The sequence below is a fragment of the Mytilus edulis genome, chromosome 3, assembly GCF_963676685.1.
Source record: "Mytilus edulis chromosome 3, xbMytEdul2.2, whole genome shotgun sequence".
Classification (NCBI taxonomy): domain Eukaryota; kingdom Metazoa; phylum Mollusca; class Bivalvia; order Mytilida; family Mytilidae; genus Mytilus; species Mytilus edulis.
The window spans coordinates 56,353,132-56,372,087 of record NC_092346.1 but is presented as its reverse complement, the minus strand read 5'-3'; the positions used below and the strand labels follow the sequence as shown (position 1 = coordinate 56,372,087).

The 18,956-nt window shown below is 31.8% G+C and overlaps 1 protein-coding gene across 2 annotated transcripts; it reads right to left on the bottom strand.

Moving 5' to 3' along the window:
• Positions 1-372: 372 nt before the first annotated feature.
• On the bottom strand, positions 373-18,955 carry LOC139514372 (retinol dehydrogenase 13-like). Of its 2 annotated transcripts, none has more exons than XM_071303503.1 (8): positions 18,810-18,955; positions 14,308-14,447; positions 13,792-13,907; positions 11,796-11,951; positions 9,588-9,692; positions 7,335-7,544; positions 6,348-6,555; positions 373-543 (listed from the first exon to the last, which is right to left on the bottom strand). In XM_071303503.1, exons 2-8 carry the CDS (start codon positions 14,385-14,387, stop codon positions 444-446), a joined length of 975 nt encoding a protein of 324 aa, XP_071159604.1. In that variant the 5' UTR covers positions 14,388-14,447; positions 18,810-18,955; the 3' UTR covers positions 373-443. The 2 variants fall into 2 exon arrangements, with proteins under 2 accessions (XP_071159604.1, XP_071159605.1); XM_071303504.1 differs by lacking the exon at positions 18,810-18,955 and adding an exon at positions 18,689-18,784.
• Position 18,956: the final 1 nt, after the last annotated feature.

The following is an 18,956-nucleotide window of genomic DNA, read 5'->3' as shown; positions in this document are numbered from 1 at the left end:
ACCTGATGAACCTTTTTAACTGAAGTCAGATTTGATCTAAATGCTTTAGTTTCAGAGATATAAGCCAAAAACTGCATTGTCTCCCAAAGTTCTATTTAAGCCACGAAAGCCATCTTGGTTGAGGGGCTGGGTCATGGGATACATATTTTAAACTAAATATACCAAGGATGATTTAGGCCAAGTTTGGTTTTATTTGGCCAAGTAGTTTCAGAGGAGAAGATTTTTGTAAAAGTTAACTGATGACAATGATGGACGACGACAGACGACAAGTGAAGTGCCAGGAGAGCTAAAAACTATATTGAAACTCTCAGCAGTTATTTCCTGTACCTTATAGTAAAGGTGAACTCCCAAAATTGATTTCTATCCTTACGATCAAGTATGTACACATTTTATTCATAATTTATGTTTACAGATCATTTATTAATTATCTTAAAATAAATATTTCAATCTGTTAATCTGGTCCACTTTTCACTTGTCAACCATAGTCTCTTTGCTATATTTTCATTATTTGCATCTCCTGTAACTTCCTTTTCTTGCATATTACTGTAAAAAATTAAAAAAAATACATTAGATGAAACAAAATAATCCTTCTTGTCTGCCTAATTCTCAAGATATTTAACTATCAATAAAATGAAGGAACAAAACATAATTATGATGAACTATTTTTAATATGCCAGAATTTAATGTTTAAGAATGGCCTCAAGTCACCAGGCCACTTTTAAGCAACTTTGAAAGCAATGTAAATCTAAATAATAAATTTTTGAACAAATAAGGTCAAGGGTCAAGGTACATGACACAGTGTCTTGAGGAGCCTGACCCATTTCTTAATACTTAAATGCGCTGTAAAAGGATTAAAACCAGATGCTCCGCAGGGCGTAGCTTTATACGACCGCAGAGGTTGAACCCTGAACGGTTGGGGCAAGTATGGACACAACATTCAAGCTGGATTCAGCTCTAAATTTAGATTGTGATTAAATAGTTGACACAGCATAGGTTTCTGACACAGAATGAATGTGTTCTAATGAACTTAAAATTTTTGTTTTCTCTTAGAGCAATTCACTATGCTGTTGAATATTAATCCTCTCAAAAAAATATTTGAAGAAATTTTCTTTTTTATTTATGAAATTTCAAATGAGAAAAATTGAACCCAATTTTTTTAATCACATCCCCTTTCCATTATTCCAAAACTAATCTCAATTAAAATTTCTAATGGAGTTTGCAACAATAACTACTCATTTAAATACATCATAAAATATTAAGATGTAAAAAAACTGCTTGTTATAAATCACTGAATGGTAAAGATTATTTTAATTTATCAGTTGGTAGTAAAAAGTGAATATACATTGTATATTGTATATAACAAAGATTTAAGTTGATTCTGGACAAAGAAAGATAACTCCAATTAAAACCAGGTGCTCCGCAGGGCGCAGCTTTATACGACCGCAGAGGTCGAACCCTGAACAGTTGGGGCAAGTACATGTAGGGCACTTTTTTTTTATTAGTTGGTTTACGGATCCGCCGACCCTGTTTTTCACGATATTGAAATAAAAATAAAAACGATTTTGGAGATTTTTTTTAATTCCGCCGACCTTTTTCTGTTTGAAGGAGTACAAATAAAAATAAAAACATGATTAAAAAAGATCGGTCTTTCTTCTTCCAGTCGGAATACCCTCGGAAATCCCGTGCGGTTCCCTGTTCAGTGAACGTTTCATGATGGTCTAATGTGGTGAAAAGGAACCAGTTGAAAGGCGGTTCCCTGTTCAGTCAACGTTTCATCATGATTTAATGCGGTGAAAAGGAACCAGTTGAAAATGGAGGCAACAACTCGGCAATCAATGTTACACGCAGGACTTCGGGAAAGTTCGGAGAGCCGACAACCTTGCTTCAGAAGTTGAAATGGTGGACCAGATACGATTTTAATATTGTTGCCTTGGAGATTTTCGGTGTAAATCTTAACGGTTGAACAAAATAAACATCGCAGTCATGAATAATAAAAATGAAAATTATTTTTGAGATGGTTTGGGAAGTTTGGTTTAAAAGGTCGAACAACCGCTAATTTGAAACCCTGTTTTAGACTGTCAGTAAGGTTGACGGCGGGTCAACTTTGGTTTAAGTGTTGATCAGAAAGTCTGAAACCCGTCGAAAGGGGTTGTTTTAGTTTCTTGAGGATTGAGCTGCATTTGTCATTACATATATGAGGTACAAATAATTATGACGTCTGGCAAGGCTTTCTGGCATCCAAGATTTGTTTTAAATAGCCTTGCCAGACGTCACTTAAGGGAAGAATCTTTTAACTTGCTGCCAGGGATGGGTGTCTGATTAATTGGCCTTATTATATAAATACCTAAATACCATCCCACCGTACCCATTAAGATTTAATGGAACAGAGATGGGAAATGGTGGACAAGATCCCAACACAAAATCAGAACATGTATTACTGTAATAGAAAGCCTGACAATTAAAATCACTTCAACATTTATAAAAAGGGACAATCCCAGAACACTTCGAGATATAAGCTTATACTTTAATATGAGGCAGGCATTACCTGTGAATGGGGACGAAGTTTGTTTAAATTATTTTTTTTGTATTTTAAATTTTTGTTAAAAAAAAAGATACGGAAATACCGTAACGTTTCCGATTTTGGTTCTGTTGTTCGGGATTTTAGTTGTGACGTTATTTAAATTATGACGTCATATGCAATGTAAGCAAAGAAACGCTATCATCAGGTAACGTTTTTTCATATCAAGGAATTATTAAAAATGAAATTGGTATTGCGCGTTCCTTCCTATTTAATACTAGACTGATAAATATATATTTTACTCAAAGTTTCATACAAACGAGACCGGAAAAAGGAAGTACATTGTACATTTCTGCGCCGGTCCGGGATTTCAAAACACGACAAAAACAATTTGAACGATTTTGAGTTCATTAGTATACAATGAAAAATTCGGGAAATTTTCCAGAATTTTTTTTTTTATTGAATTTTCTACTGTTATTGGGGACTTCGTCCCCATATTAATAGCAGTGTAAAATAGCATAAAAAGCCTAAGAAGGACATGTTTTCATGTACCACATATGAAGGTATATGACATGCAGAGCGCATATGGTATTTCCTCAATAAGATTGTATTTTGTTATGAGGAATTTTGTCACTCCCTGATCTAAATTTGATAAATAAATACACAGAACAAAGAGAAATGCAATTGGTAAAGACACTTCCCTTTTATCAGGGACATGGTTTCATCAATCTACATTGACATTGGACTCCTTGTAACACATTAAATTTAAATTGAAACAGCAAGAATCAATACCAAATTATGAAACGATCTGCATTCATGTTAAGTACAAAATGCATAATACTATCATATCTATCTATCTATCTTCCCGTCAAGGAGTGGACTCATTTTTGAGTGTATATACTCCAGCGATTATATTACTGTTATATAGAGTAATGTCATTGTTTGTTTCTCTCCATTTTTGGTTAAAAAAAACAGTATTAATTCCAATTTTTATTTTTATTTATTTTTCGACCTCCTACCCAACATTTTTTCATTGTTTTTATTTTTATTTTTATTTCGACCTCCTACCCTTCCTTTTTTTAGAAGAATCCCGTAAACCAACTAATAAAAAAAAAGTGGCCGTATGGACAAAACATTTAAGCGTGATACAGCTCTGAATTTGGATTGTGATCAAATTTTTGACATTACATGGTTTTTTTTTTACACAAAACAAATGTCAAGATTTTACAAATCAATTAAAGATTTCTTCTTCAAACTTTTTAAATCTAAAATTAAATAGTTGACACAGCATAGGTTTCTGACACAGAATGAATGTGGTCTAATGAACTTAAAAGTTGTTTTTTGCCTTTGAGCAATTCACTATGCTGTTGAATATTAATCCTCTCAAAAAAATGTTTGAAGAAATTTTCTTTTTATTTATGAAATCTGAAATGAGAAAAATTTACATCCCCGTTTCCCTTTTTCCAAAACTGATATCAATTCAAATTTCTAATGGAGTTTGCAACAATAACTACTCTTTTAAATACATCATAAAATATTAAAATGTAAAATAAAGTGCTTGTTATCACTGAATGGTAAAGATTGGTTGGTAGTAAAAGTGAATATACATTGTTTATTGTATAAAACAATAAAAAAAACTTCATCAGCAACATTTTATATTGGCAAATTTCCAATGAAGTTATTTACATAAAGTTATTGGCAAATAAAAATAGAAAATGACATCATAGTCATGTCTGGCAAATTTCCAACATATATTATCAACTACTATTCTATATAAAGATTATTTTAATTTATCAGTTGGTAGTAAAAAGTGAATATACATTGTATATTGTATATAACAAAGATTTAAGTTGATTCTGGACAAAGAAAGATAACTCCAATAAAAAAAAATTCTTGCTATTGCACAATATTTTGCAATTAGATATTTCTTGCTTACTATTCTGGACAAAGAAAGATAACTCTAATTAAAAAAAAATTTGCTATTTCACAATATTGTGCAATTAGATATTTCTTGCCATTGTGCAATACTGTGCAATTGAAAAGACTTGCTATTGCACAATACTTAATATAATAATTTTAGATCCTGATTTGGACCAACTTGAAAACTGGGCCCATAATCAAAAATCTAAGTACATTTTTGGATTCAGCATATCAAAGAACCCCAAGATTTCAATTTTTGTTAAAATCAGACTAAGTTTAATTTTGGACCCTTTGGACTTTAGTGTAGACCAATTTGAAAACAGGACCAAAAATGAAGAATCTACATACACAGTTAGATTTGGTATATCAAAGAACCCCATTTATTCAATTTTTGATGAAATCAAACAAAGTTTAATTTTGGACCCCGATTTGGACCAACTTGAAAACTGGGCCAATAATCAAGAATCTAAGTACATTTTTAGATTCAGCATATCAAAGAACCTAACTGATTCATTTTTTGTCAAAATCTAACTAAGTTTAATTTTGGACCCTTTGGACCTTAATGTAGACCAATTTGAAAATGGGACCAAAAGTTAAGAATCTACATACACAGTCATGACAGTTAGATTCGGCATATCAGAGAACCCCAATTATTCAATTTTGATGAAATCAAACAAAGTTTAATTTTGGACCCTTTGGGCCCCTTATTCTGTTGGGACCAAAACTCCCAAAATCAATAACAACCTTCCTTTTATGGTCATAAACCTTGTGTTTAAATTTCATATATTTCTATTTACTTAAACTAAAGTTATTGTGCGAAAACCAAGAATAATGCTTATTTGGGCCCTTTTTTGGCCCCTAATTCCTAAACTGTTGAAACCAAAACTCCCAAAATCAATCCCAACTGTTCTTTTGTGGTCATAAACCTTGTGTCAAAATTTCATAGATTTCTATTAACTTAAACTAAAGTTATAGTACGAAAACCAAGAAAATGCTTATTTGGGCCCTTTTCGGCCCCTAATTCCTAAAATGTTGGGACCAAAACTCCCAAAATCAATACCAACCTTCCTTTTGTGGTCATAAACCTTGTGTTAAAATTTCATAGATTTCCATTCACTTTTACTAAAGTTAGAGTGCGAAAACTAAAAGTATTCGGACGACGACGACGACGCAGACGACGACGCCAACGTGATAGCAATATACGACGATTTTGCGGTCGTATAAAAACTATGTTTGATGCATGCATTGTCCCATAAATCTATTATTTAAACTTTTAAGTTAAAAGTTCAAGGTCACATGCAGGTCATGATTATATAACACATGGCCTTGTGGAACTATAGTTTCATACCAAATATCAGATTGCAATGTCAAAGTTTTAGCCAAGGCAGAGTAGTATATGAGAACCAGAATAACCAGAAAGAAGAAAAGATAGTAGCACACCATTATACCTCCCTTGTCTAAGGAGAGACACATTCAATTTTTATCATAAAAATGTCAGGTCACAGGGTGTATTGACCTTTGACTTTTACATCGAATAGACTTAATATTTAACACAAGGGAATAAGGAAATACATACTGGTCATGGAATTAAATCACTGAAATCCAGGCATTGGTTTAGGATTTGCAAATGCAAAAACCTAATATCTATTGTTAGTAAATATGTTTGCAAATGGAAAACAAGAATTCTTTTGAGTAAATTATTGAAATATTGTGCACACAGCCATTAGGTAATAATGTAATTCTGAAAGGTATGCTATCACATATTAGATGGAGATTGGATGTAGAAATCTTTCTATAGATTTCACATCAAGAGATTTGAACAATCAGAAATTACCTGCTAAAGCATAACCAAATAAATCCTAAAAGTCACATTTATCTGTTTTCTCACAACATTTTTCAGTCTACTTACTAGAAAAGATTACCAGTTGTATTTCTGATATCATGTCCAATAGCACAAAACACTGGCGTAGCTGCACCTTCTTCTAATGTTCTCATCACCACATAATTAATCGGTTTCATAAAAAAACTAGAAATATATGATTTGTTAACACTAAGATGACGTCCTAGATCGGATTTTGTGATTCCAGGATATGCAGCATTAACAGTTACTCCAGTATCTACAAAAGCAAGTGTATATTGAAATACATGAGGGTTTGCAACAAATTCTATATACAACTGAATACTAATATACTGATATCTGTTCAACTTATGCTATATAAAGAACATTCAAGAAAATAAACATTGGTAAGAAAATTTGTAGTTCTTGTGCTAAACTGCATTACCATCATACCAACAAAAATTACTGTGTTTTTTTCCTCCTAGTAGAAACAAATATATTTCTTCTTTGAGATCCCAACCTTCAAATAAACAAGATTTTATTCAAACAACAATTCAATAAATTTAACCTGTCTGTTCAAACATTCGGTTTATAATTTACAAAACGTGATACTGTACTCTTAACGGTGCAATTCTGTGGTCAGGATTTGATCCAGGTATAAACATTTTTTTATTGTTGGTGACTTCCATTCTAAAGTTGATGTCTTTCCTGTTTTTGTAAGTTGTTGAATTCCTGTCTATTTGATGTGGTCATTTTTAATACATCTTTCTATATATTTGTACAATTTAATTTTGGGTGGTTTCACTAAAGGAGGATACTTTTTAAAAGGGGGAGGGGGTTCTAAACCCAGAATAAAGGGGGATTCCAACTATATGTCCCCATTAAAATACATTGATTGTGGAAAAAAAGAGGGGTTTCAAAAAATTGTAAAAATTAACTTAGCCACAGAAACCTTGGCCATTGTTTCCATAGTGCATCTTCAGATATTAACTATCAAGTTCCAAAATTATTGCATGAAGCAAGTGCATTGATAAAAGATCTGGTTATTTTTTAACTTACCATCCAATCTTTTAGCTAATTCTTTTGTAAATAACATAATTGCAAGTTGACTCTGATCATAAGCTTTTCCAGCATCATAATTTGTATCACTATTTAAATCTTCAAAGTTAATTTTTCCTTTTTTCTGTGATATAGCTGTTATATTTACAATCCTACTTGGAGCACATCTCTTTAATTTGTCCAACAACAAATTTGTGAGTAGAAAATGACCTGAAATATGTAAAATGGAACTTTTCAAATAAAATTTCAAACATGCAAAACATGAATTTGAGCAATTAACATAGTCAAAGAAATGTTGAACAAGTACAATAAATTGCAAACAACATCGAAAGTTCAACTTCTGAATCATTGTCCTGTTATTTTTTGTTGAACTTAATTTATCACCTGTGTTAGGGAAGACATCAAAAAATCAATGAAGGATAAAAAACTTAATTCTAATAGTTTGGGGATGGGGGAGGGTCAAAATTGCTGCAAATTTTGTTTAATTAACATTGATTTTATATATATTCTTATTGGTCAATCAATCTTTTCCCCAATTAAGTTAAGAGGGAGGGTAGGGGGATCAGTGAAAAAACGAATTAAGTTAAGAATTCTACATTGAACTTTAGATGTCCTCCCTTAAGAATGGAAATTTGAGTGTATACTGTGGATTCATTTATTTATGTAGGTACCAATTTTCATGGTTTCAGGAAAACTCACATATTCGTGGATATGTAATTTCATAGTTTTGGCAAAGTCTTTAGAAAATTTGCAATTTCGTTGCACATTTAGATTTGTGGTTCAACTGTACACACAAAATCCATGAAATTGTTATTCAATGAATATTAATGAATCCACAGTAATAAAACAAATCTAGAGTAATACAATAGAGATTACATCATGTATCTTTGTTATAAAAATCATATATTCTGATTCACATTCAATGGTCACAAAACAAATGATTATCTGCAATAAAAAAATAACTTTGCATGTTACACATCATAAGCAGTTACATTTCTTAACAAATGATGTCCTCTTTAAATTAAATGTGTAAAAGTATTGTCCTTATTCAGGCATCTCAGAAGTGTTTGTCACTGTGTCTTTCAAGTCTCCTAGGCTTTTATTAATACAAACTAGAGGCTCTTAAGAGCCTGTGACGCTCACCTTGGTCTATGTGCATATTAAACAAAAGACACAGATGGAATGATGACAAAATTGTGTTTTGGTGATGGGGATGTGTTTGTAGATCTTCCTTTACTGAATATTCTTGCTACTTACAATTATCTCTATCTATAATGAACTTGGCCTAGTTACAGAAGAAAATATTTTTTTAAATTTACAAAAATTCACAAAATTTGTGAAAATTGTCAAAAATTGACTGTAAAGGGCAATAACTCCTTAAGGGGTCAACTGACCATTTTGGTCATGTTGACTTATTTGTAGATCTTACTTTGCTGAACATTATTACTGTTTACAGTTTATCTCTATATATAATAATATTCAAAATAATAACCAAAAACAGTAAAATTTCCTTGAAAACTACCAATTCAGGGGCAGCAACCCAACAACCGGTTGTCAAATTCATCGGAAAATTTCAGGGCAGATAGATCTTGACTTTATTAACAATTTACCACCTGTCCGATTTGATCTAAATGCTTTGGTTTCAGAGTTATAAGCCAAAATCTACATTTTACCCCTATGTTCTTTTTTAGCCATAGCGGCCATCTTGGTTGATTTGCGGGGTCACCGCACACATTTTAAAACTAGATACCTCAATGATGATTGTGGCCAAGTATGGTTAAATTTGGCCCAGTAGTTTTAGAGGAGAACATTTTTGTAAAAGTTAACGACGACGGAAGATGCCGGTTGTCAAGTGATGAGAAAAGCTCACTTGCCCTTTTAGGCCAAGTGAGCTAAAAAGCAAAAAGCTACATAAATTTTATCAAATAGTTTTGTGACTTATTGACACTGTTAAGCAACATCTAAACTCAGACGTCAAGCTAAAAACTAGCACAGTTGTAATGAATTTATAGTAGTTTTAAAAAGTTCTAGTCATTCATAGAAAAAAGTTATCACCCTTGAAGAAATAAAAGATACATCCTTATTAAAATGCATTGTGTAAAATAATATGGCCCTATACTGACCTGTAGTTGTTAACTTCTACAACACTTGGTCTCTGATGGAGAATGGTCTCTCAGTCATACCGCTTCTTATTTTGTTATATTGACATTTAAATGATCTGAAAGAAATACTGTATTAGTGTCTTTTCCTTACCTAAATAATTCACTCCTAACTGCATTTCAAAACCATCTTTAGTAATTTGTTTTGGACATCTCATTATCCCTGCATTATTTATTAATATATCTAAACGACTTTCATCTGAAAAAAAACAAAAACTAATGAACAGATTTTAATGACTGAATTTCAGAAAGTTTCGAAGATATATTTTTTATTTTTTTTTCAAACTATATGCAAGAGATATTTACTATTCTTTAGTTGGCATGCTTATTAATTCAGGGGTTGTCGTTTGTTTCTGTGTAACATACATATTTTTTGTTAATTTTTTGTACATAAATTACACCATTACTTTTCTGGTTTGAATTGTTTTTGAATTGCCTTTTATAGCTGACTATGCGGTATTGGATTTGCTCATTGTTGAAGGCCATACGTTGACCTATAGTTGTAAATTTCTGTGACATTTTGTCTTATGTGAAAAGTTGTCTCATAGGCAATCACACCACATCTTCTTTTTTATATTATGTCAAAGTCTACACATAGTTATTTTAATGTTCCTAATTATAGTTAATTGAAGAGGGAGCTTGTTTTCACAAAGTCTGCACACTATGCCTAATAACAGCAATAAACTAGAGGCTCTAAAGAGCATGTGTCGCTCACCTTGGTCTACGTGAATATTAAACAAAGGACACAGATGGATCCATGACAAAATTGTGTTTTGGTGATGGTGATGTGTTTGTAGATTTTACTTTACTAAACATTCATGCTGCTTACAATTAGCTCTATCTATAATGAACTTGGCCCAGTAGTTTCAGTGGAAAATGTTGGTGAAAATTTACAAATTTTAGGAAAATTGTTAAAAATTTACTATAAAGGGCAATTACTCCTTAGGGGGTCAACTGACCATTTTGGTCATGTTGACTTATTTTTAGGTCTTACTTTGCTGTACATTATTGCTGTTTACAGTTTATCTCTATCTATAATAATATTCAAGATAATAACCAAAAACAGCAAAATTTCCTTAAAATTACCAATTCAGGGGCAGCAACCTAACAACGGTTGTCCGATTCAGCTGAAAATTTCAGGGCAGATAGATCTTGACCTGATCAACAATTTTATCCCTGTCAGATTTGCTCTAAATGCTTTGGTTTTTGAGTTATAAGCCAAAAACTGCATTTTACCCCTATGGTCTATTTTTAGCCATGGCAGCCGTCATTGTTGGTTGGCCGGGTCACCGGACACATTTTTTAAAAACTATATACCCCAATGATGATTGCGGCCAAGTTTGGTTAAATTTGGCCCAGTAGTTTCAGAGGAGAAGATTTTTGTAAAAGTTAACGACGACGGACGCCAAGTGATGAGAAAAGCTCATTTGGCCCTTTGGGCCAGGTGAGCTAAAAAAGTATGGATATTTTAACTCTAATATCATAGAAATAATTATTACCTATTAAATGTCATATAATAAACCAACACTGCAAAAATCGGTCAAAAAAGGGAGTCTAGAATATGCCATTTTATAAATATAAATAGAAAAGAAAAGAAAAGGTCAAAATGTCTGTATAGAGACTCGACCAGATATTATGACAAAATTGTAATCAAACTAGATGGATTGATTGCTCAACTCCAGAGGAACTTAAATTAGTGTATTGAACTAATTCAAGAGAATCTACATACCTTCGTACAGGTGCTTTGGATTCTCTAAGTTTGGCATTAGGACCAATAAACAAAGCCTGTTCCTTAGGTTGTCAAGCATCGAGGGATATACATTTTTTGCAATTATTCAATTGGAAGATAGACTTTAAATCCCCAAATATGTTTTCTGTGATTTTTCTCTTAGAGAACATTAGAAACCCTTCCTGGCCGTTTCTGAGAAAAAAATCAGGTCCTAAACTTTTATTTAGTCAAATTTAAAATTCTTTCTCATTCTCCCAAATACCCTGTTACAGAATCAATAGGTGGATCCAGGGGGCCCTGGGGGACCCAGCCCCACCCTTTCCTGGGAAAAATTTGGTTGATTATATAGGGAATCATTGAAGCATGACTGGAGCGGCCCCCCCTTAGGTCAGTCAGCGGGCCCCCCTTAGGAAAAGTTCTGGATCCGCCACTGGAATCTGTGCACCCTGGTCTTAATTCAAATATATCTACTACCTGAACATATAGACAAATACTAAATAACACTGCATACATTTTTTTCCAAATTAAAACAGGCTACATGTATTTTGATGACACTATTATACTATAACTTACTTTTATTAAAATCCTCTGCAAATTCTTTTATAGAATCCAACGATGCTAAATCGAGATGTTTGCAAAACACTTTTTTATTCCAAGTATTTTTTATTATTTCTTCTTTTGCATCCTCACATTTTTTCATGTCCCTACATGCCATTATAACTTTACCACCTGAAAAAAATATAAATCTGTAATTTTTCAGTTATATACATAAAACAGTAAAGCATAATTGTAGAAATGTCATGTGCATAACTTCTATATATTTTTACAAAATTTCACTAGGACACATTCTTTACAAGATAACTTTTCCCTTATTAGTCTCCCAATATATTCTAAACAATAAAAAAAGAAATCTTATTTTTTTTTCCTTTCCTGAACTTATACACACTCATTACTACATTTTGTACATATTAATATTTTAAAAGTGCTTTCCTGTATATGCATTCCCATACTATTCCAAGTGTAGTCCTTAAAATTATTTGGCTATAATCACGAATTAATGTCATATTTTAAACATTTTTTTATCAAAAGCAAGATGCTTTCTGTTTTCATTTTGTGTAGTAGGGTTGCAGTCTTATCTACACACACTCTGCATCCATACATATATACAATTTAAATACATTCAGCAGAAACAATAGGTCATTTCTGGAATCATGTCTTTCACCGGAAAAGATCGTCAATTTCGCACACCTTTATGACGTCATTTACCAGATAGGAGGCGTGCCTGTATCCCTGCTCTATTGAAAGTTTCCAGCACTTTCAAAAACGTCATTATGTAGGTTAGTATAGAAATAATTAATGTTCCGTAAGTACATAATGGTGATTGTCGTATGACTGAGGGAGGGTGACCATCCTTTTAGATTTTAATTTCCCAAATATTTAGTTCAGTATAAGATAAAACATTTTCACACGTTTGCTCAACATGTGTAGGAATTTTCTATGCATACATTTTTGTCACGTGGTGATGGAAGTCACATGACAGATTCGTCTGAAAACCGTATCCCGGAACTGGCCTATGAAGCTGTTATTTTAATATTTAACCTTTGAAATAGATCTACAAAATCACTGCTTTAGCATTTTCTTTTTACTAACCTGTATGAAGGAAATGATAATATAATGTACAATCAAAACTTCTACCAAAATCTGTTAAATTTCATCTCCTTCTTTCATGCGTTGTAAAACATCATTAATCAAAAGTTACAAGAGTGTCTGAAATCTCTGGTTGGGCATTTATACAAAATAAAGAATAATTTATAAATTTAAAGAAAAATGAATGCCAAAAAAGAATAGGGCGCTATAATATAAATAAAAAAGAATGTGATCGTGGGAGCCAGATGCCCTACTTGTGAATATGCATGAGTTAAGTCAATGTTAATGAATACAGTAGTTTTGCAATTTATAAAGGGATATAACTCAACAATTTGTAAGTGACACCACCAAATTTGGAATTTTATCCCTGTTTGGTGTTCAGTAGCATTGTGTATAAGTTTCATAACATTTGGCTGAGGCAAAGTAAAGTCAGAGTATGGAAATTGCAAATTACCTATTTATTTATTTCTTAATGAATATAACTTGAGAACATAATAATTTGAAAGTCAATCCAGCCAAATTCTTCTTTGAAGTGTGTTTGGTGGTAATAAGCATTAAATATAGGTTTCATAACATTTGGTTGAGGCAAAGTAAATTTAAAGTGCTGAAACGGAGAGCTGATATTATGAACTATCACACAATGCTAATTGCCACCAAACACACATAAAGTTTGAATCACACAAACCTAATTCGAAATTATCGGGTGGCATTGTGTGATAGTTTCATTATATTTGGTTATGTCAAACTGAAGTTAGAGAATGGAAACCATTTTTGGGAAGTAGTGAGAGATGGACAAGGGTTAACCTGAATGCCCACTTTGATAGTGGCCAGGGCATAAAAATTGAGAATAATGGACAAAAATATGAATCTACTGACTATCTTATCCACTATACATTATCTATATAACTTGTAATGCACCTACCCCTAGCTGCTAACATGCCAGCTGTCTGGTAACCAATGCCACAATTAGCTCCAGTTACTATCACTGTTCTCCCATGAATTCTCTCGTCTCCATTAAATGTTATCCCATGTGCTTTCCTGTACATAAGAATGGAATAACAATTGAATTTTGTGTCACAGCATGTTTATATTTATTTTATATGTCTATGCAGGACCAATTATGTCTACTTATGTTGCATGTTCAATTTTGTGTAATTCTAATCAAGATAATGTTACTAATGCAATTTCTAATGATCAAGTTATGGAAAGTCTTTGGTGGACAATTTAGTAATAAAGTAAAACAAAAGTACTGTTTGGAATATCATCCAAAATGTATATAAAATATCCACACACATATATGGTTTTATCAGCAAAACTCATATGTATTTTTAAATCTCCTTTAAGAATATTTCAAATACTAATTAAAGTTTAAAAGTTATCTTCATTACTTATCCCCTTATTTTTTCTCCTTCCATGCTTTGCTTATAAATTGACTTACCGTTTCAAGATAATTACCATTCCACCAATTGCTCCAATGGCAAAGGAATAAGTTATAGCTTTAGATGAAAATGAAGACATTTTAGTGTAACTATAGAAGACTACTGGTATAAACTATATGTTCATGTTAAATACTTCAATCTGAAAAAGAAACCTACATCAATCATATAGTCACAATAATTCATATTGATATAATTTCAATGGATGTATCACAGGCCTCTTATCTGATCATTATACTCATAATAAGTAAAAGCACTGATCATACAACAATTTTTTTAATTATCAAACGATAGATAAAAGATACATGCATGTATATTTAATTTTCTTCTATTGTTTTGTACATTAGGCTGTTGGTTTTCTCATTTGAACTCTTTTACATTTTGTTATGCCATGACGATAGAAGTTTTTAATGACCTTGACTTGTTATACAGTCTTTGTTTATGCCATGTATCATGCATAGGGCCTTTTAAAGCTTGTAGTGCATTTTTGGTTGTGCTCATTTTTGAAGGCTGTATGGTGACCTATAATTGTTTACATACATCCCCTGGTCTCTGGTGGATAGTTATCTCAATAGCAAACATACCTCATCTTCTTCATTTCATACAATATCTAATACAATTTATATCTACATGGCTTTTGAAAGATGGTGAAAAATCTGCCAATCATACAACATCTCCTTATTATTATACCAAATCAGATACATCTATAATAAGTTAATTAGATTTTCAATTGGATGTCCTTGTTTACACTTTCACCTCAAAAGTTTTTCCTTAAATGACAATTAAATTTCAAACAAAAGCTACATATCTAGATTCTCAACTATTTATTGTAAGATTTCATTTGTAAACCATATTCATAACAGTAGACCATCAATGAACTGCCTTTAACTTAGTGAAACTTAAAAAAATATATGTGCAGTGTAATGTTATACATCCAGGTTCATTCTGTTAACTTATATTAGTGGCCTATTTTGGCACATGTTAATAATGTAATGTTCTTAAAATCTTCAGGTAAAATGGTATTGAGAACATTTCATAATTTTTTGTTGAGTTCAAAGGAAATTCACTTGAATGGAGAAAATTTTGGTATAAAAATAAGATGATGCCAATGATAAAATGAATGAGACAAGAGACGACTCTCTACCAGAAAGCAAATGACTTGGAAGTTAGCAACTGTAGCTCAGTGTACTGCCTACCACAATAAATTATAAAAAAACCATACAGAGCAATTTATAAAATGCTTGAAAATGAATCTATTTATCCAAAGCTGCTGCACTTCAAATTAAAAACCAGATGCTCCGCAGGGCGCAGCTTTATACGACGACAGAGTTCAAACCCTGAACATTGGGGCAAGTATGGACACATCATTTAAGCTTGATACAGCTCTGAATTTGGATTGTGATTAAATAGTTGACACAACACAGGTTTCTGACACATAATGAATGTGGTCTAAGAACTTTAACTTAAAAACTTTAAATTTTAAATTGGACATTACCTATTATTGTCCAATATCCAAAACCTAAATACATGGTTAGATTCAGCATATCAAAGAACCCCAAGAATTCAATTCTTGATGAAATCAAATAAAGTTCAATTTTGGACCCTTTAGACCTCAATGTGGACCAATCTGATAACCGGGGCCCAAACATCAAAAATCTAAATACATGGTTAGATTAAGCATATATATCAAATTATCCAAATATATACATGTACAATTTTTGTTGAATCAAACAAAGTTTAATTTTTGACCACAATTTGGACCAAATTTGAAAACTGGGCCTATAATCAAAAATCTAAATACAGGTTTAGATTCAGCATATCAAAGAACCCCAGGGATACAATTTTTTGTTGATATCAAACAAAGTTTAATTTTGGACCACAATTTGGACCAACTTGAAAACTGGGCCCATAATAAAAATTATACAAGTACATGTTTAGATTCAGCATATCAAAGAACCCCAAGGATTCAATTTTTGTTGAAATCAAACAAAGCTTAATATTGGACCACGATTTGGACCAACTTGAAAACTTGGCCCATAATAAAAAATCTAAGTACATGTTTAGATTCAGCATATAAAAAAAACCCCAAGAATTCAATTTCTGTTGAAATCAAACAAATTTTAATTTTGGACCCCAATTTCAACTTGAAAACTGGGGCCAATAATCAGAAATCTAAGTACATGTTTAGATTTAGCATATCAAAGAACCCCAATAATTCAATTTTTGTTAAAATCAAACTTAGTTTAAATTTGGACCCTTTGGACCTTAATGTAGACCAATTTGAAAATGGGACCAAAAACCTTGTGTTTAAATTTCATTGATTTCTATTTACTTAAACTAAAGTTATAGTGCGAAAACCAAGAAAATGCTTATTTGGGCCTTTTTTGGCCCCCAATTCCAAACCTGTTGGGACCAAAACTTCCAAAATCAATCCCAACCTTCCTTTTATGATCATAAACCTTGTGTTTAAATTTCATAGATTTCTATTTTCTTATACTAAAGTTATAGTGCGAAAACCAAAAGTCTTTGGACGCTGACAACGACGACGACGACTACGGATGACGACGACACCAACGTGATACCAATACACGACCAAAAAATTTTCAATTTTTGCGGTCGTATAATAAATAGGGAATGTGCCCCAGCTTGCACGTCATATAACATTATAAGGGGACATAAGTCACATAACTGAAGAACAGTAAAAGTAAACCTATCCAACTTTGCACTTTTGTTATGTGGTGATAACAATTGTTTATAAGTCACTTAACATTTAATTGAGTCAACTTTACTTAAGGAAGAGAAAAGAAACAAATAATTCAGCAATTCTGACATTTGTAAATGGGCTTATTTAGGCTTAACTCTAGAACTGTTAAAGCAACACCACCAAAGATCATAATTGATCTGTATTTTGTTGTAATAAACATTTTGTACAAGTTTCATAGCATTTGGTTGAGACAAACTAAAGTTAGAGAATGGAAACAATATTTTCAGCAACTTTTCAATTTGTAAAGGGGCTTAACTCTTGAACAATAAAAGTGACTCCCACAAAATTCTAACTTGATCTGTATTTTGTGGTTATAAACATTGTGTATAAGTTATAAATTGGTATAGCATTTAGTATAAGTTTCATAGCTTTTGGTTGAGGCAAACTAAAGTAAGAGAACGGAAATGAAAAATTTAGCAACTAGTCCAATTGTAAATGGCATAACTAGAGAACTGTTAAAGTGCTGCTAACAAAATTGAAAATTGATCTGTATTTTGTAGTTATAAGCATTGTGTCTAAGTTTATTAGAATTTGGTTTAGATAAACTAAAGTAAGGGTAAAACTTAATGCCTCCTCCGCTACAGCAGGGGCATATGAAAAAAATAAGAGTTGTATGAATACAGAAATTTGAAATAAGAAAATGTTTATCAAACATTATAGAGACTAATTGCTATTCATTCTAAATTGGATTTTTTTTAATAATTAAAAATAAAAAAGACAGGCAGGAGATACAGACACAAAAGTAAAACTTAAGACTGAGGAACACGAACCCAGCTGTTCTGTTCTGGTATATACCTCCGTTTTATCGGAGCACTCCACTTGTCGAATGAGTATTAAAATTTTAAATACTTAACCTAAAAAGCGGATATTTTTCTATTTACGATATGAAAAATATAATTTAAAAATAAAATTAGTTAGTTAAAGTGAATTAAAAAAAGGGTTTAAATTGTCTTTGATAATATATTAAAAGATATTAATAAAAATATTATGCACACATCACAAATTGCGGCACACTTTGATTTACCACTATGAACAAATAAAATTTCACAACCTAGTTATTTCTAGTCAATAGGTGCCCTGCCAAGGCAAATGTTAAATTATATCATATTATTTTGTATGTTGATATATACCCAGCCCAAATCAGTGAACATGACGAAATTTTGAAGGATTACAGTAGACACTGCTCCATTAGTCCAAATAATTATGACGTCTTGAAAGGCTATTATAATTTTTTTCTTTGACGCCTTACGTCGAAGTAAGACGTCAAAGAAAAAAATTATAATAGCCTTTCAAGACGTCATAATTAGTCGAAGTAAGGCGTCAAAGAAAAAAATTATAATAGCCTTTCAAGACGTCATAATTATTTGGACTACTGCTCCATCAGAACTTATGGTCAGATGATATGTTTTCGTACGTCATGCTTTTTCAGTGGAATTTGTAACGTCACAATGCATTCTTAATAGTACCAAAACCCATTAAACAACAATATATTTCATTATTTGTATAAATTGTAATTATATACATGTAGATCTATCAAATTATTTACTGATTGATAAATCAATGAAAATAAAATGCTAAACTGTAATAAAACATTTATACCGTACATGAACAGTATTTACCATATTAAATGTGGACAATATACAGAAGATGAAGCAATTAAATAACATGTGAAAATTACATAAACCAACATCCTGAACATACATGATACAAGCTAACAAGGTCAAAACTTTCAAAACAAACCAATAATTAGATATATTATGACTTTTGGATTCGTCCACTTGATTTTTTTGTAAACGTGGTTACATAAAAATTGCTCTTTTCAAAGTTTTAAACCATCTTATTGTCATAAGAAGTAAAAGTTGAACATAAATCTTGTTTCTCATGGGC